The following is a 17,588-nucleotide window of genomic DNA, read 5'->3' on the forward strand; positions in this document are numbered from 1 at the left end:
TCAAACTTCCTAACCACACCTCCATCTTTTCCGCCGAAGCAATAGCAATGCAACTAGCCGCCGACGAAGGACTACAGACCGACCGACCGAACGTCATCTTCAGCGACAGTGCCAGCGTTCTGGCTGCCCTCGAACACGGCACATCGAAGGACCCCCACATACAGCTCCTAGACTCCATACCTGTATCCCCGACAATCGTTTTCTGTTGGATTCCGGGTCATTCCGGAATCATTGGAAACGAGAAAGCTGACCAACTTGCCAACGATGGTCGGCTCCGTCCTGACGAACCATACAACACCTTTTCACGCCGTGATGCCATCCGCTTCACCAACACCATCATCTCCCAACACTGGAACTCCACATGGCACAACGTAGACCTCAGCAACAAACTCCGTCCCATCAAGCACAACACCGCTTCATGGGAAGACACCAAATCCAGTCATATCCAACGAGTCCTTTCCCGCCTCCGCATAGGTCACACCCGCCTTACACACTCTTACCTCCTAGAAAAATCCAGTCCTCCACTTTGTAACTTCTGTGGCGTTGACATCACCGTCCGCCACATCCTCACCGATTGCCATGGATACACGACACACCGAGCCACCTGCCAACTAGAAACTGATCTCACGACAATCCTTTCACCCGACAAACTTCAGCAGAACCGCCTTATTAGATTTTTACGCATCAGTAATTTATACAAAGAAATTTAAGCAATAGTTGTAACTTATCCAATACCATACGCCACAATCGCAATAGTTTTCCATAATATTTAAGCCACATATGCAATAGTTTTGTATTTGATTAAATCAGTTTTTTTTTTACAGTAGAGAGGCGAATGAAGTCTCTAAGACTCAAAGCCTCTATAAATAAAAAAAAAAAAAAAAAAAATTGAAGTGACACAATAGAATAAAGCAAAGTCGTTTTAATAATCCATCGAACATTTAAAAAAAGGAAATCTGAAAGTCTCACCACAATGGAAGCTTTCAACCTATGTTTCACCTCAAAAATATTTTTTTTTTTTATTTAGAAGCTATTATCCTAAAGCTCATCCTACTGCACTTGAAGAACCTGTGGCTTAGCAAAGCTTACATAGGACTTTTTTTTGCAAATATATGTACAACACGACAACTGATTTGTTACTTATCGCTGCTGCTGCAATCCAGACAGTAGTTGTGGCAGAAGTGGAAAACAAGCACTTCAAATGTTCCGACCATTGGAAGGAGAACACTTGGATGCAAAGGGATTTTCTCAGGGTCGGTCCAATTGATACAAAAATACATGTGACAGTAGCGCAATGTCACACATTTTTAACCAGACGCACACACACTCAACAGAGTCGTACAGACTTCCAATCGATTGTTTGAACAACTTCCCGAACGTTTTCTAATGAATGATCAAATTGTATGCCTACTACAATAAATCATGGCTTATCTATATAAGTTGGGAACAGCACCTCTTTTTATGACAGTTCACCTTTCCGGACACACACACACACTTCGCTGTTACGAACCAACTGTCTCCGCAATCGCTGCAAACGCTGTACACCGAAAGATCGACACTAGCGCCCTTCATGATTGTGCGGTGTGACACGTCGGTAGAGAAGTACCTCTAGAATCTGTTCAACTGATGCGGTTATCGGTTTTATCAATATTTAGAGAATTTATTGCACCATTTACTGGCTTAACAACTGGCCCACGGTTGTGATCGCTAATGCCGGTAGAGCGGTGTCGTTTCGTACAGTGCGGTTAGATTGGTATCGATTTGCAGAGTGACGCTGCACATATTGCAGTGAGCACTTACGGGCACACATGCGTTTCATGTCAACAGGCAATATTGTAGCAGCATGTAATACTGCGTGTCTCGGTGCTGGAATACGTGAAAATGTGTAAAACATTGAGGCCGGCTGTGTAAATATAATTTTATTTTAAATCAGGACAGGTTATGTGTTTAGCAATGCATTGGTTTTTATGTACACTCAAATAAGGATGCTTGAAAAGGAATAAAATAAGTTTAAAAAGTAAAAATTCTTTTCTGAAAACATTTTATTTCATTTTCAAATGAAAAAAGTTTTTTAAACATTAAATCCATTAACCTTACGAAATAATTCATGGTGCATTTTTGATTAAGTTCTCAGACCCGTCAGACAATATTCAATCGACATTAATTGAAACTTATTGCACCCGTATGTGACCCATTCCTATCTTTAACAGTCGTTTTCACGTTAATCGAGTCTCTACGATAAGTTTTTTGTTGTTGATTTTCACTCTGAGATGCTTCGTGAAACATGCTGGTAACATTTTATTCGATACGCATGGACATATTAAGAATATTCAGGAAATAATCATTACTGTCAAGGTAGCAAGCCTGTTGACAAATGTGTTTGGAAGTAATATAAATGATATTTGAATAAAACCACGAAGAGCTTATATTATTCAAAATGGTTTTCTTAATATTTGTAACGAATTATACGACGAATGAACATTACACAACAAACGATTCGGAGCGGCCCGTTGGCCGGTTTGAAGACGACAGCGGCGCCGGCCTTCAAACGACAAAACAGGAGTTCAAATCCCATCCGGACCTTTCTCACGTAGTGAGGACTGACTATCCAAGTGCGTGGTATCGCCATCGTTAAATCAAGAAGAAGAAAAAACATCACGTAGGATTTGGTAGAATAAAAGAATGACTTATAGCCTCTTTACTGTGTTAATAATAATGTAGCTTATTAAATAAAGATTAATAATTTAAAACCATATAATTTAAAAGAGGAGCATATAGTTATAATAATACACGAATAAGCTATACATTGCAAGTGATGACATGCTGATGATAATCGATATTGTGGGCAGAGGCAATCAATGTGATCGTGAAAACAATCTAGTAAAAGAAACAATGGAAAGCGCGAACGAAATTCAAAATTATTTACTTTCTTCTAGAAACCCTTTTAAAAACTTGTTTGATGATTTTCCATGCCGCACAATCCTACCACGTGCTTGTTTGCATTGTGGACTAAATGTCAGTGGATTATCATGCTCATTTGTTTCTCATTTTTTTCTTTAGTGAAGTTGGAAAAGAGTCCTTTTTTTACTGTTGCCAGCTTTCCCTACAGATACGGTTTGACTCAGTGGGAATACACATTTTAGCTGCAGCTCGGGGTGTTATAGAAGGGGATGACAATGAAGAACGACAATCAGTGTAGGGACAATGTGTAGGGAGCATTAGGGCAGCTTCTCGATCCATCATGCGCGTTGGCAACCAAAACAAATACGGAAAAGAGAACGATTTTTGCAGAATAGAATGATTTCTTATATTATTTATTTATTAACTTCATCCTAAAAATCATAAATAAATACGAGAAAAATAAAAAATTATCAAAAATGTTTCCCGAGCCGTGAAAAAGGTCATCATTTCACGCTTCAGTATGCTTCAGGGGCAGATTATCCGGTGTAAATAAAACATCTGTTTTCGTAAATAGTGTATCACCCCTAGTCAACACTGCAGCAAGCCACTGCATTCTTCTATCAGGCATCAAGCGTGCCCATCGTTCGCTAACGCTGTTGGTTTCATAAGCGATTTAGAGCAGTAAATGTCACAAATTTATAATTCGTTCCAAAGCGCTTCACTATTTAGAAATTTTGTATGTTATTTCGGGGGGTTTCTTCGGTTTTTCTGATATATATTTATTTCTTATTTTCTTTGTTTTTGAAAAGATTATTTTCCTGTATTGTACACAAGAATATGACCGTTTCATACTTTGGATGAAATTAGGATTGGATTAGTCTCTATTTAAATTCTCTAAATGGAATTCCATATTTCACTACACTTTGATTTGAACAAGGTTTCCAAAACTATCTGAAGTTAACTGAATTATCCACTGTATTATTTCTTCTGCATAGTGCCACTGATTCCTTGATGGTCTATTGCTTAATTCAGTTCATTTCGAAATAGGTATTGAAATAAATCAAAATTACTAAACATTTCAATCCTTCCAATTACCCTTTACAAAAACCAGTTACAAAGATCCATTACTTTGGTGGCGTGAGATCATACGATGAACCAACCCGGCACGTGCATGCGGGAACCGACACATAAACCAAGCGTCCTGCGAACACACGACAAGTTGTAAATCTGAAGAATCGCAAGCAAAACAGTTGAACAGTGCTCCTAACCGGCTCAACGAGGAGGCCATGCACCGGCCAAATCATAACAAGTAAATTAGCCACCCTTTGTAGGTCACGTGTCACCAGCTTTGCAGGGCAACGAAGATTGTCGCACAGGCGGAAGAAGCGCCTGTGCAGAGTAGCAGTTAAAGGAGGCAGACCGACAGAGTTTATCTAGTTGAAAGGGATGTTGACGTTTGTTATTATTTCGTACCAGAAACAAGTGCAACGCATGTGTCACGCAGGCGACCAACCAGCACCGTATCATAACCGTAATGAAAATTGGATTACAGCTGTAACGACGCCGAACCTCGGCCAAACTCCCCGAAGGAGCAGCGAAGGCTCTAGGGTAGCAAAGAGCACTGTGAGAAAATGTAACTGAAGTTTTATGTGCGTGAAGCAGGTTTTTCACGACCGCAGAACGACGGCAATAAGTGGGTGGAAGCGAGTGTACTAGAAGGTAGCAAACAATGCACAGCATTTCGTTGTGGTTCGTACCGAGTATGCACTCCATCTACTGAACAGTCGGTACGTCATGTTTTTACAAGCAAACCACACAAAATGCCACATTGGATTAAATTGCTACCTACACACGTGATCTCAACATGGTTTGTTGTTGTTTGTATTATCACAGATGTCGGTAATTTTGGTTTTATTTCGGCAGGTGCAACTGTCGCCGGTTGCAAACAAGGGAGCGTGATTAGCGATTGTTGTAGGATTGTTATTGTTTAAGTTGGTTGTGTGCATTCGTGATGCGTGTGGTTCACCGGTAAGCTTTTTGGGTTTCCTGTCAGTAAGAAATGTGATTGGTCTTTTCGTGCAAAGCCACGATGAGCTATGAAAAGCCAAAAATGTTGGTGCTTGAATTGATGCTTACCAAAAACTCCTTTAATCCTATCCTGGCTAAGTGAAGCAGCAGTGAAGTAAAGGTTAATTTATGAATTTAAGATTTGAATGTGCCGAGTTCAATTGGTGTTAAATTTTTGCTTGCTCTGGGTTAAATAAGCTGTTTGGTCATTTATTTGTAACACGCATCTACTTCACTATAGTTTTTGTAGCAAATAAATGTTGGAAAACATGTCGCAGCCAATTATTTATACCTTTATGTGAATTTTATTCGGCGGTCCCAGGGTACCCAGCTAATGATAGCACCTTTCCTCGATAAGTAACAGTTCTTGATCTTTTTCTCAGATGATTGGCATGTGCTAGATACGTGTTTTGTCTTCAAAGTTTTGCTTAACATTCAGGAATAAAGTAGATTTCCACCTCTTTCCTTCGGTTATCCATCGACTTGTTTAAAAAATTCAATATCTAGAGAATATTTGGAGGTCTTTGCACAATGTTCCTTCGATGCAGCAAGGCTCTGCCAACAACTCCCGAACCAAGTCATCGTATTGAGCTTCACGCGATATCTATTCACGTGCTGAAACGACAAAGCATCGGATTAAAAATAGTACAACATATGGACATTCAAAAAACCACTGCTTCTCTTCCAATGCAAGGAGGAGTTTGATTTGAATGTTTAATCTTGCATCACAAAGTAAAGTGCACGTTCTCATTTTCATTTGATTACCATTACTCATAATGTTGCTTAACATCGAGTGCCGGCCTATCATTGGAAAATAATAATTATACAGTGTACACCCTCCAGGAACGACATAACGCCACATTTTCCGGTGCTTCCGCGAGCTCACCCTCTCCCAAAATCAATACCAATGAAACCAATGTGCCATTCGCTTGTTGCGCAAGGCTTCCGGATGCACCCGAAACGGGTCGTTTACGGTAATAAAATAAGTAGATTAAACAACGTAACCAACTGACAAATGGTTATCATCTGGCACAATCTGGGTCTCTCTCTCTCGGCTCTGAATTGCTGGTCAAAATGAAGGAACCGAAGAAAAAAAAAAATACCCCAGCACAAAGCGATGAAACAAAACATAGGGAAAATGTGTTAATGGGCCTTTGGGATTGTGGCTCTGCTTGACGCAGGCTTTGACCAAATGACTATGGGGAGAAGGTTTGCGTGTAGACCTAGGGGAGTTCGTACGAGCTCGAGTGTGAAGAGGGCCTTTTCCGAGTTCTGTTTGGCCCCGAACATGGCAAAATAGTGAGCGAATAATTAAATTTTGTTCAGAATCTATCTCGTCTATTTCACTTTCGTTACGACTTCGGTGTTTTTACGTTTACAGTATTTCCACACTGCATTTTACCAGTCATCCTCATTTCCAGGCGTGATTTAAAGTCATTGTTTTCATGCGAGTCTGTTTCCAGTCACCATTATTTCACTTGTGAAGACACGGTAGTTAGTTATTAAAACGTTTCTACGTTCAACGTTTTCTTGGCTTCTGTTTATGGTCGGTTTATAAGGAAAACAACCTTATTTTGCCTAACTCTCAACAATTTCCTTGATAGAGTTACACATTCGTATTCGTATTTGAAATCTAAAATTCTGTAGCATGTGTTTGGCAAGATTGGCGTTTGGATATAAATAATTTATGACCATTTATAGTCTTTGAGCTTTAATTTTCATTTATGTGATTTTACATTTATTCTTGCTTCTAAAACACTTCCTCATTACTAAATATTAGAAATCGGTTGTTCTATACATGACGGTATTACGAAGCAAACGATCTAGGAAATCATCTCCAGAGATAATTTAATTTCCTCTATCGTATTCCCACTGGACTCGTTTTAATCGTTACGGCAGGGACAAATTTTCCCTCAGCAATCTGGCCATGCTACGAACGGTCCCGAATTGAATAATCAAATCGGAAGACCATGTTAAGTAGCTTCTGCTACAACAATTCGAATAGGTATCATATTTCCTGCCAACCAAAACCGAGTAATTCAATAAACACCACTGCAGGACAGCAAAGACCGTGCACCAGGATTGATTTGGTGGAACATCCTAGGGTGATCCTACTTCACATCTTCCTGTTTGTTTGTCTCCTTATTCCTCATCATTTCCTTGTTTTGTCGATTGCCTGGACGGCAACAAGAAAACATCAATCCGAACAGACATCAAGGATCGATAAGGATTTATGATTTGTTCGTGGTTTTAGCAGTGAAGCAGCTTCTGATTTATAACTGAATGTCTTCCCGTGGCTGCCTGTTTTCTTTTCCCACTTATACCCCTCGCTTGTGACCTCTGACGCTTCTTGAAAGATATTTCCTGGAGCTGTATCCGTATGGGATGAGAAATCTGGCGAGAGCTGATGTGTTTCGCATTTTGGGTCGAGCATCAGGAAATTGGTGCTGAATTATTGATGGTAAATCGAAGAAAGATTACACAAAACTCTAGGCGACAACAGCAATTTGGGAGCTTTGGGGATCGATTGCTCAGCAGCAGCAGCAAAGAAGATGAAAATAGACACAGAAATTGATGGTTTCTTCTATCGGGCCACCGGGGAAAGACATCCTGTGGTAAATGATTCGTGAATGATGGAAGATACTTACGATTGGAGCATATTGGAAGATGGGAGTGAGAAATAAATCCTTACAATGACTATTTTCTTATGGGCTATGTATCGGATGTGTTCTACTACTATTCCAGACACTGATATCGCTATTGGTTGTTTGTATTCATTTAGGAATAACATTATTCGTTAAGTTGATGAATAGCGTAAAATATTTATATTGTTTGGTGAAGCTTTCAATAGCTCTCCAATATTTTCTTCGTTGATTTTTCGATCTGTTCGAGCAGTATGAAAATAAATAATTGTGCTAACTGTCCATGTTTAGCCAAACAATTCGTTTTCGGTTTGGTCAAGATCTCTAAACTTGAGATCAGTATACTGAATAAATTCAATAATTTCACCGCCTCTAATTAAGCGATCTCAGCATATGGTGCTGACAAACCTTACAACGCACAGTAACCTCGTTGCCTCCATTTAACATATGACTCCTAAATAAGTTTGCCATTGATTGTCAGTCTTCTTCTTCTTGGCGTAACGACCTCTAAGGTCATGCCGGCCATCGAAATCTAGACTTGCCGACACCACGTAGTTAGTTAGTAAGACCTCACAACGGGAGGACGTTCTGGATGGGATTTGAAGCCCCGGTCCTGCCGTTTGAAGACCGTCGCCGCTGTCGCCTACACCACCGGGCCGCCCCAAATTGATTGTCAGTACTGCCTTTGGCAAATCTCCCTAAGCAAACCATAGCGTAAAAAATATTCTGCAGAGCATTCGCTTCCGTCGAATGCTGTGTCGGTACTTATTTGACACCTCTTTTTCGGACAGTTCAGGATAATTAACGTTGGAACTGAAATATATTACATAATGTAGATGTTGTGTGAGGTGCTGTATGCACCGTGAGCGCGCAGCGTTACGCACCGTTACTCGGTGCTGTCACCGATGTGTCACGTTACAGCTACCGATGTGCGGTGTCGTTCGGCTACCTTCGGCTGCGCGCGCTTCCGTTTGCCAGGCTCTCTTCCAACGCGGCCACCCGAGAGAACAGACGTGTGTACTGTAGTGTTTTTTTAATGTGTAATAAAGTTTTTAATTGTGTTTTAAATGTATGTAAAACGTGTAGTTATTTTTATCATATTGTGACAAACACAAAAGTGGCGACGAGGACTAAAAGTGAAGAGTAAAATTCAGTGCATAAATAGTGAAACACGCGGTGCAAGATTCCGTTCCCACGTAAGCGACGTCGCACGGACACGAGCCTGCAGGACGCAGACATGGAAGAGGATCAGCGTCGTCTCTCGCAGCTGTTTGATGTTCCGGGTGCCGCGCATCTACAGCCCGGGTATGGTCAGCCGTTCCAGCCGAACGGTGCAACGCGGGATCAGCATGCAGGAGCCCCTTCATCACCAAGCCAACATCCGCCATCGCTCTCGACGGCGTCGTCAAGCCAGCATCCGCCATCGCTCTCGACGGCTTCTTCAAGCCAGCATCCGCCTTCGCAACCAAATGCGACACATAACGGTGAGCCCACAATGCTACAAATAATTCAACTAATGCAGCAGGTTATGGCCAAGTTGGAGCAGCAGCAGCCGGTATCACAACCGCAGATGGCATCACAGCCACATCAGCAGCATCGAGAGGCTCCCCTTAACCCTGAGCAAATCCTGGATTCGTTGGCCAGAAGCATCACCGAATTTCGCTTCGAGGCTGACGCGGGCGTAACGTTCGAGAAGTGGTACTCACGTTACGAGGATCTTTTCATGAGAGATGCAGCCAGGATCGACGACGCAGCCAAAGTGCGTCTGCTTCTGCGGAAGCTGGGCCCGTTAGAACACGAAAGGTATGTGAACTACATATTACCCCGAAACCCCCGTGAATATACGCTCGAGACAACGGTTGTCAAGCTAAAATCCATTTTTGGTAAAACAGAGTCCTTGCTGACCAAGCGATACAAATGTATGCAGCTCAATAAGAATAAAAGTGAAGACTTTTTAATATACGCCTGTCGAGTCAATCGGGCCTGTGTAGATTTCGAGCTGGGTCGGATGAGCGAGGAACAACTTAAGTGTCTGGTTTTTGTCTGCGGGCTGAAGGACGAAACGGATAGGGATTTTCGAGTGAAGCTGCTCACTCGCATTGAAGAGCGCCCCGATATCACTCTCGAGCAAATATCGGCGGAATGCAACCGCATTGCAAACCTTAAAAGCGAAAATGCAATGATAACTGGTGGGGCAGAGCACAGTGTACTGGCAGTACAAAATGGCGAACGGAACCATCATAGGTTTACCGATAAAGGATCGCGCTCGCATCGCACGTTTCGCGATGGCCGATCAAGGAACGATAAGCCAAGTAACGCATGCTGGCTATGCGGTGGTTGGCATTGGGTTAAGGATTGTCCGAAATCCGCCCATAAATGCAAAGCGTGTGGTGAAGCGGGTCATCGGGAGGAACGCTGTCGCAAGCGGAGAAACTACGTTGGTCGTAAAAGCTATCGGCCGCCACGGTCTACTAAAACCGTTAGAGTATGCAGCGTGCGAGCCACCCGTAAGTTTGTGGAAGTTTCCATCAATGGGACTAACGTTCGTTTGCAGTTGGACACGGGTTCAGATATATCGGTCATAGGTCGGGCCGCATGGGAGTGTTTGGGGAAGCCATCATTGGTTAAACCTACCGTGTGTGCAAAAACTGCCTCTAATGAGAGACTGGAGCTGCTAGGCGAGTTTAAAGCGGACGTTACTGTATGCCACGCCACCAAGCCAGCGATCATCCGTGTGGCTCAAGTTGACCTGCTCTTGCTGGGAGCAGATTTGGTGGATAGTTTTGGCCTTGGGTCCGTCCCGATGGATAAGTTCTGTGCAACCATCTCAACGAATACGCACGTTCCGAAAGCGTTACAAGCCAGTTTTCCCGAAGTGTTTCATGGTACAGGGCTTTGTACAAAAGCGCAGATCAAGCTGCAGCTTAAAGAAAACTGCAGTCCAGTTTTCCGTCCAAGACGACCCGTGGCATATGCAATGCAGGCCACTGTTGAGAAGGAACTAGACCGATTGGTAAATATGAATGTTATCACACCCATCGATTACTCCGAATGGGCAGCCCCAATCGTAGTCGTACGTAAGAGCAACGGCAGTATTCGAATCTGTGGAGATTATTCGACTGGCCTGAATGCTGCGCTTCAACCGCATGAGTATCCGTTGCCGTTGCCTGATGACATTTTTGCAAAGTTGGCTCACTGCAAATTTTTCAGCAAAATAGATCTATCGGACGCGTTTCTGCAGGTCGAGATCGAAGAGTGTTACAGGCCTCTTCTGACAATAAACACGCACCGAGGTCTTTACCTCTATAATCGTCTGCCTCCCGGTTTAAAGATAGCGCCAGCCGCATTCCAGCAGATTATCGATGCGATGCTTGCCGGTTTGTGTGACACGTCTGGTTATATGGATGACGTTGTCGTCGGGGGTAGGACTGAAAGAGAGCACGATGAGAATGTCAGCAAGGTGCTCCAGCGTGTAAAAGATTTTGGGTTTACGATCAAGGCCGAAAAATGCGCATTCAAGATGCAGCAAATAGAATACCTCGGGCACATCATTGACCGAACAGGTTTAAGGCCGAACCCAAAGAAGATCGACGCCATAATAAAGCTTCCAGCGCCATCAAATGTTAATGAAGTCCGGTCGTTTTTGGGCGCAATAAACTATTATGGCAAATTTGTTCCCAGGATGCGGGATTTGAGGTACCCCCTGGACGATTTACTCAAAAATGAGAGCCGTTTTGTTTGGACGAAACAGTGCGAAAGTGCATTCAACAGGTTTAAGGAGATCTTGAAATCAGACTTACTCCTAACCCACTATGACCCGAAAGCCGAAATCATCGTAGCCGCAGACGCATCCTCAGTTAGACTCGGAGCCACCATTAGCCACAGGTTTGCAGATGGATCCATTAAGGTGGTGCAGCACGCGTCGCGGGCCTTAACAAAGGCAGAGGCCGGGTATAGCCAAATAGACCGCGAAGGATTGGCCATCATCTTTGCGGTAACACGCTTCCACAAAATGCTCTATGGCAGGCATTTTAAACTCCAAACGGACCATAGGCCATTGCTCCAGATTTTTGGCTCAAGGAAGGGCATTCCAGTATATACTGCTAATCGGCTGCAACGGTTCGCGCTTACGCTGCAGCTGTACGACTTTGAGATAGAGTACATACCGACGGACAAATTCGGGAATGCGGACGTTCTGTCGCGGCTTATCAACAAGCATGCGAAACCGGAGCCGGAGTACATGATCGCGAGCATCGAGCTGGAGAAGGTTGTAAGTTGTGTAGCCATAGAATCACTAAAACCATTTCCGATTCGTTTTAGAGAAGTTGCAACGGCTACAGGAAATGATGTTTTGCTACGCCAAGTTTACGGGTACATCCAAGCAGGTTGGCCTCGAAACATGGCTTATGGTGCGGATTTGGCCCGATTTCACAGCAGAAAAGATGCGCTTACGACCGTTGAAGGATGTATTCTTTTCGGAGAGAGGGTAGTGGTCCCCGCTGTTTTGCAGAAAAGATGCCTGAACCAGCTACACCAAGGACACCCAGGCATCCAGCGGATGAAGGCGATCGCGCGCAGTTTCGTTTATTGGCCATCACTGGACAACGACATCGCCGATTGCGTCGCTACCTGCGGAGCGTGTCAAGCCGCAGCCAAATCCCCACAAGCAGCGGCGCCATCATTTTGGACAAAACCATCCGGTCCTTGGCATCGGGTACACATCGACTACGCCGGTCCAGTGGATGGAGCGTATTTCCTGGTCGTGGTAGACGCCTTCTCAAAATGGCCGGAAATAGTAAATACCGCAAGTATCACCTCATCGTCTACAATTACCATCTTGCGAGGAATATTTGCTAGGTTTGGACCGCCGGTCACATTAGTCAGCGATAATGGCACCCAGTTCACCAGCGAGGTCTTCAAGGAGTTTTGTGAGCGTAACGGCATTAGGCATATACGAACTCCACCCTTTCATCCACAATCGAATGGTCAGGCCGAGCGGTTCGTGGACACGTTCAAGCGTGCGTTGAAGAAGATACGAGTTGGAACCACATCGCTGGAAGAAGCTTTGGATCTATTTCTTCAGACCTATCGATCCACACCAAATCCGGTTTTAGATCAACGTACCCCAGCCGAGCTTATGATTGGAAGAACATCTAGGACGGTTCACCATTTGCTACGGCCGCCAGCAACATCAGACACCATCACTGGAAGTGACTTTCGTGAGTGGCAGCCGGGTGATCTAGTTTACGCAAAGGTGTACAAGGCGAACTCTTGGAGCTGGATGACCGGAAGGATAATTCGCCGAGTGGGTAACGTGATTTACGAGGTAGTTACCCAAGACCAGCGAAGGCATCGACGGCACGTGAATCAGCTCCGACGTCGAAGTGCTGGCCCAGATGATCAGATCCAGAAAAAGGAGCATCAGCTGCCCCTTTACATCATGTTGGATGAATGGGATTTGCCGCATCAATCGTGTAGTCTACCGGCGTCTTCAGCACCGCCATCTACACTACATTCGGCATCAGTGTCAGCACCGCCAGCGCAGGTGGAAACATCATCATCGCCAGCATCATCGCAAGCAGCGCCCGCAAACTTCATAGAGGAACCAACCCCGACTATCGACAGAGACAACATTCAGCAGGCACGGCTACCACGACGTTCTTCTAGGTCTAGAAGACTGCCTCGTAGGTTCAGCGCGTACCGGCTGACTTAAAAGGGGGAGGTGTTGTGTGAGGTGCTGTATGCACCGTGAGCGCGCAGCGTTACGCACCGTTACTCGGTGCTGTCACCGATGTGTCACGTTACAGCTACCGATGTGCGGTGTCGTTCGGCTACCTTCGGCTGCGCGCGCTTCCGTTTGCCAGGCTCTCTTCCAACGCGGCCACCCGAGAGAACAGACGTGTGTACTGTAGTGTTTTTTAATGTGTAATAAAGTTTTTAATTGTGTTTTAAATGTATGTAAAACGTGTAGTTATTTTTATCATATTGTGACAAACACAAAAGTAGATGACTAGGGTACAGACAAAACCAATTGAATCAGCGGAAAATGGAACATTAAAAGAAGAAATATTGCAGACAAATACAAATTGTAAGATCAATTGGCTGATCAGTCGGCAGCAGACGGCTGTGTCCGATCTCCGACAGGTTTGACTCCACTTGATCCAGCCAACGAGTTCGCTGTGCTTCTCTACAACACGGTTCACTAACGAGCCCTTTTCTGGTGGGGCATGAGTCCGGCATCCTCAATAGGTGCCCCATTCGTGATTCATTCTCCTTCGTCACTCGCCTTGCTCACACACACACACCGCCAAAGATAGTCCTTAGCACCCGCCGCTCGAAAATGGCGAGTGCATTGTCGTCCTCCGTCAGCATAGTCCAGCTCGAAAAAGCTGATTTTTTGCACGCTTATCAAAACTTTATTTGAAGGTTATGATTTCAATTTTTCTTTTGCTTTGACACTACAACCTCTGGAGATGATAGTCTATCATTTGGGAGTTCAATTACCGGTACTGCCGTGTGAAGACGACAGCCTCGAAAACTGCACCACCTTTCATTTGATACATGACAAACATTAACGCATTGTGTACTCGAAACACTCTCATTACTGCTTCTTTCGATACACACAAAGCATATATGCATAAGAAGTAAGTGTCTCTTTCGGCCACAGTTTGATTTTCCATCAAGACACGCTAGGAGGTGGTTGATAGACGGTGTCACAAATGTCACCCACACTCACGAAAACACGAAACACGTCCCTACTCGCAAGGCTACAATCAAGATTGACTTCCCATGCATTCCGTAACGGTCCAGTACGATGAACACTCCTGCGGGTTCGCTGTGTTCGTTGCCTGGCGGAACCTAATCCCTGATGGGATCAAAAGTTTGACGCGTGTCGCGTGAAAAAATCGCGTCCGTGACACTCGATATTCCTGGGTTTTCTGGTTCCGCAAGCTGGAGATTACCACCAGAAAGGCCGACCCATGCGTCTCTGATGTTTGAATGGTAAATATTTAACATTCATATTATCCTGGGCTTTAGGTACCCGCTTCCTATGCGGTTCCTGTCTAACTTGTGTTTGCTTGTGTCACATGCAACACACTTTCAATCCATCAATTTGCGGTTTCTGGGTGTGTTGGCACAGAAAGTGATGTTAACGATCAAAATCTAGATCCAAGAAACTGGTTGCCGATGTTCTAAGTTCTATTAAATTTGGTACTCGTCAATGTACTTTACCTACTGCTTTGTATTTATTGCTTTTCGTTACTCTGAAACTCTTAGAAATTAATTACCCAAAGGGAAATGGCAAAATCCGACTTTAAAAAGCAAAGACCACGGTACCATTTTACGATGCGTCCAAAATCTCTCATTATATGGCAGATATTGGATTGTAAAATTTACAATCTCCCCTAATTAGTTCTTGTTGTCCCTGTTTAAGATTCACAAAAGATCATAAAATCCTTGCACGGTACGGGTTTGACGTTCTGGCGTTCCTGTCCTGTTGTTTTCTGCAGAGAGTCATTTGATTTCACGACATTCGCTGCAATACCTGATTTCGATTTCGAAAGTCGACGAAAGCGGTATGCTCGGGCGGTCGTAAAATATCAACGACAATCAATTAAACATGGAGCTAATTTCACCGTTTTAGATGCTTCCCTTCGAGCAGGCACGCAGACGGTGATTTAAAGAAATCTATTCTCAATTACAGCGTGCTTTGCATGTTTTACAGGTTTTTGTTGAATTAAAAAATGCTCATTTTGCCTTTAGATAGAACAAAGGGATGGCCGTTGTCCTTACTAATCCATCAACACTTCAACACCACGCTCTATCACTCGTTTGATGGCTTGGTGACTTTCTTCTGTCTTGTGGTTTTTAAGGAACGTCAGTAGAAATAAACACTAAAAGCATTAAAATTTAAATTATTTAAGTGACGAACTAACCAGATAATTGAAAATTCGTATAAGAATATAGAAAGCTTTAATAATGTTTAGAGACCAATGGAAACATGAATCTCATTTCAATCTCAAACCTTAGTCTTGGAAAAAGTGCTCTGATCCTAACCAAAACCGTTGATGGGGAATGTATTCAGGAAAGTATTAATAATTATGATGGATACTACTACTATGTGTGAAATTATAAGAGAATTATAAGTTAAACTCAACGAACTAGTATATTAGTTTTTGAGGAGATCGGCTCAGCACCAAATACATTTAGAAAAGAAATCAACGCTCATCCCCTAACACAATTGTTCAGAGCGTGACGCGTGCCCAACCAGGGCGAACAGTTATGTACCGATGATCAAGACTAAAAACGCAGATTTTTCTTCAATGGAGGCGCACTCCACCATTCCATGAAAGAGCTTTCCCCTGACTGAAGGAAAATAAAGGAAAACATTAAGCATAAAAAACTTCCTTTCTTTTGACCCAATGTCTACAGAATGTATTCAACCATCCAACCATAGAAACAAACCCACATGAAGAGAAACACCCCGAAGGTTACAACAACCCTCACGAATGAAAATGAGCAATGTGGAAATAAACAAAATGAAGATGAAACCCCCACAACTGACTATAGGAAATAGACTGGTTAATAGAGATTGTACCACGCATCAGCAATGCTGATTGGTATGTCTGTGGTAGTAATCAATGATGGAGATGATAAAATGAAACGTTTACTCACACCCATATGCTCGCACTCAATACAACAACTAAATACTTCTAGCAGACTTTACCATTATCCTCGTTGGAAGCAAAAACAGGAACCACAGCTTTGCTTTCCTTCGTTTTCCTTTTGCCACCGATAAAAATCCCCTCTGTTCAACACAACCCAATACGCACTATCACAAACACACGTGCTCGGTTGTGCACATAAAATGTGCTCTGATTCTCGACCGAGAGTTTAGTTCCGGTTCGGCTTTGACGCGATTTTTCCGACCTCACTAAGGTTCGACACTCCATCGTTGACCCACGTTCAAACGCAACGGCCCATTCGTTCTCACACTAGCGCATCAATGATACATTCCCTTGGTGCTTCCTTGCATCAGATTGTGTTTAGGGATGGTATGGCAAAGAAAATGATTGAGATTTTGGATTTATTCTTACTCAGTTCCTCACTGTGCTTTCTTGGTCATTCTATTGCATTTTAGAGTTTACTCGAATGTTCGTCTTTTCTTCGATCTAAACAGTGACTGTAGTTATGCGAAACGTTTGCCACGTCTTCTGAATAGTGGGTCCATTCCCTGATCCGCTACCACCTTTCCAGCACAAAATGATCTTGGCTGATATCCTCCTAGTCTACCTATGTATTGATATATACAAGATTTATTCAGTATGTTGATATCGACTGAGGAACGTGTCTCTTTTCTAAGTGTGTGGGGCTGGGTATATTATGGATGAATCACCCTTCCCGAGAGTACCACCCTCGACATCCATCTGCTCACGATTCTTTTGAACAGATAGAAAATCTGTTCAAAAGATGAAAAGGTTTTCAATCTGCTGTAGGAAAAACTGTTCTTCTGTTACCACTTTTTTTCTGTAGAACGTTTCTATGTATTAGGATAGTTCATGATGACTGCTAGCTAGCGATCTTTGGCAGTAATTCTTCCATTTTCTTCTCTCTTCTCACGCGAGCATTTTACATCTTTAAGCTTAATGGAAAAATCAATAATTCCTTTTCACCAACACTGTAAAATCATTGCGCAGCTAAAAAAAAAACACACACACACACACACATTTCCAGAATTTCACAACTGACGTACCATGGAAGTAAAGGTGTAGCTTGAAAAGGCGCACCGGCCAATGATACTAAAACGCGAGACAAAATCACAACCATGTCGCTTGGCACAATCACAGGGCAGTACATCAGCATCGCCAGGACTCTGATTTTGGGTCGCTTCGGATGGTTTCCGGTGAAAATGGTTTTCCAAGATGGATCGTGCGTTTCTGATTGTGTACGTAAGTTTATGTTTTATGTTTTACGCAG

The 17,588-nt window shown here is 43.3% G+C and overlaps 2 protein-coding genes across 2 annotated transcripts in view; one reads left to right on the plus strand and one right to left on the minus strand.

The window, feature by feature from the left end:
- Positions 1–1,117: 1,117 nt before the first annotated feature.
- The window catches only part of LOC126560407 (methionine aminopeptidase 1D, mitochondrial), a 312,884-nt gene continuing 296,413 nt past the window's right edge, over positions 1,118–17,588 (minus strand). The window contains exon 5 of the mRNA XM_050216367.1: positions 1,118–1,128. The gene's annotated coding sequence lies outside the window, so the exon portion shown is untranslated. The remainder of the gene's footprint in view (positions 1,129–17,588) is intronic.
- On the plus strand, positions 8,848–13,323 carry LOC126560404 (uncharacterized protein K02A2.6-like). Its single transcript, XM_050216363.1, has one exon. The coding sequence runs from the start codon at positions 8,848–8,850 to the stop codon at positions 13,321–13,323; it is 4,476 nt and encodes a 1,491-aa protein (XP_050072320.1).

Source organism: Anopheles maculipalpis, chromosome 3RL, assembly GCF_943734695.1.
Source record: "Anopheles maculipalpis chromosome 3RL, idAnoMacuDA_375_x, whole genome shotgun sequence".
NCBI lineage: Eukaryota > Metazoa > Arthropoda > Insecta > Diptera > Culicidae > Anopheles > Anopheles maculipalpis.

What these genes read in the sequence shown, in the direction of transcription:
- LOC126560404 (XM_050216363.1), top strand. Translation starts at nt 8,848, where the DNA reads ATGGAAGAGGATCAGCGTCGTCTCTCGCAGCTGTTTGATGTTCCGGGT.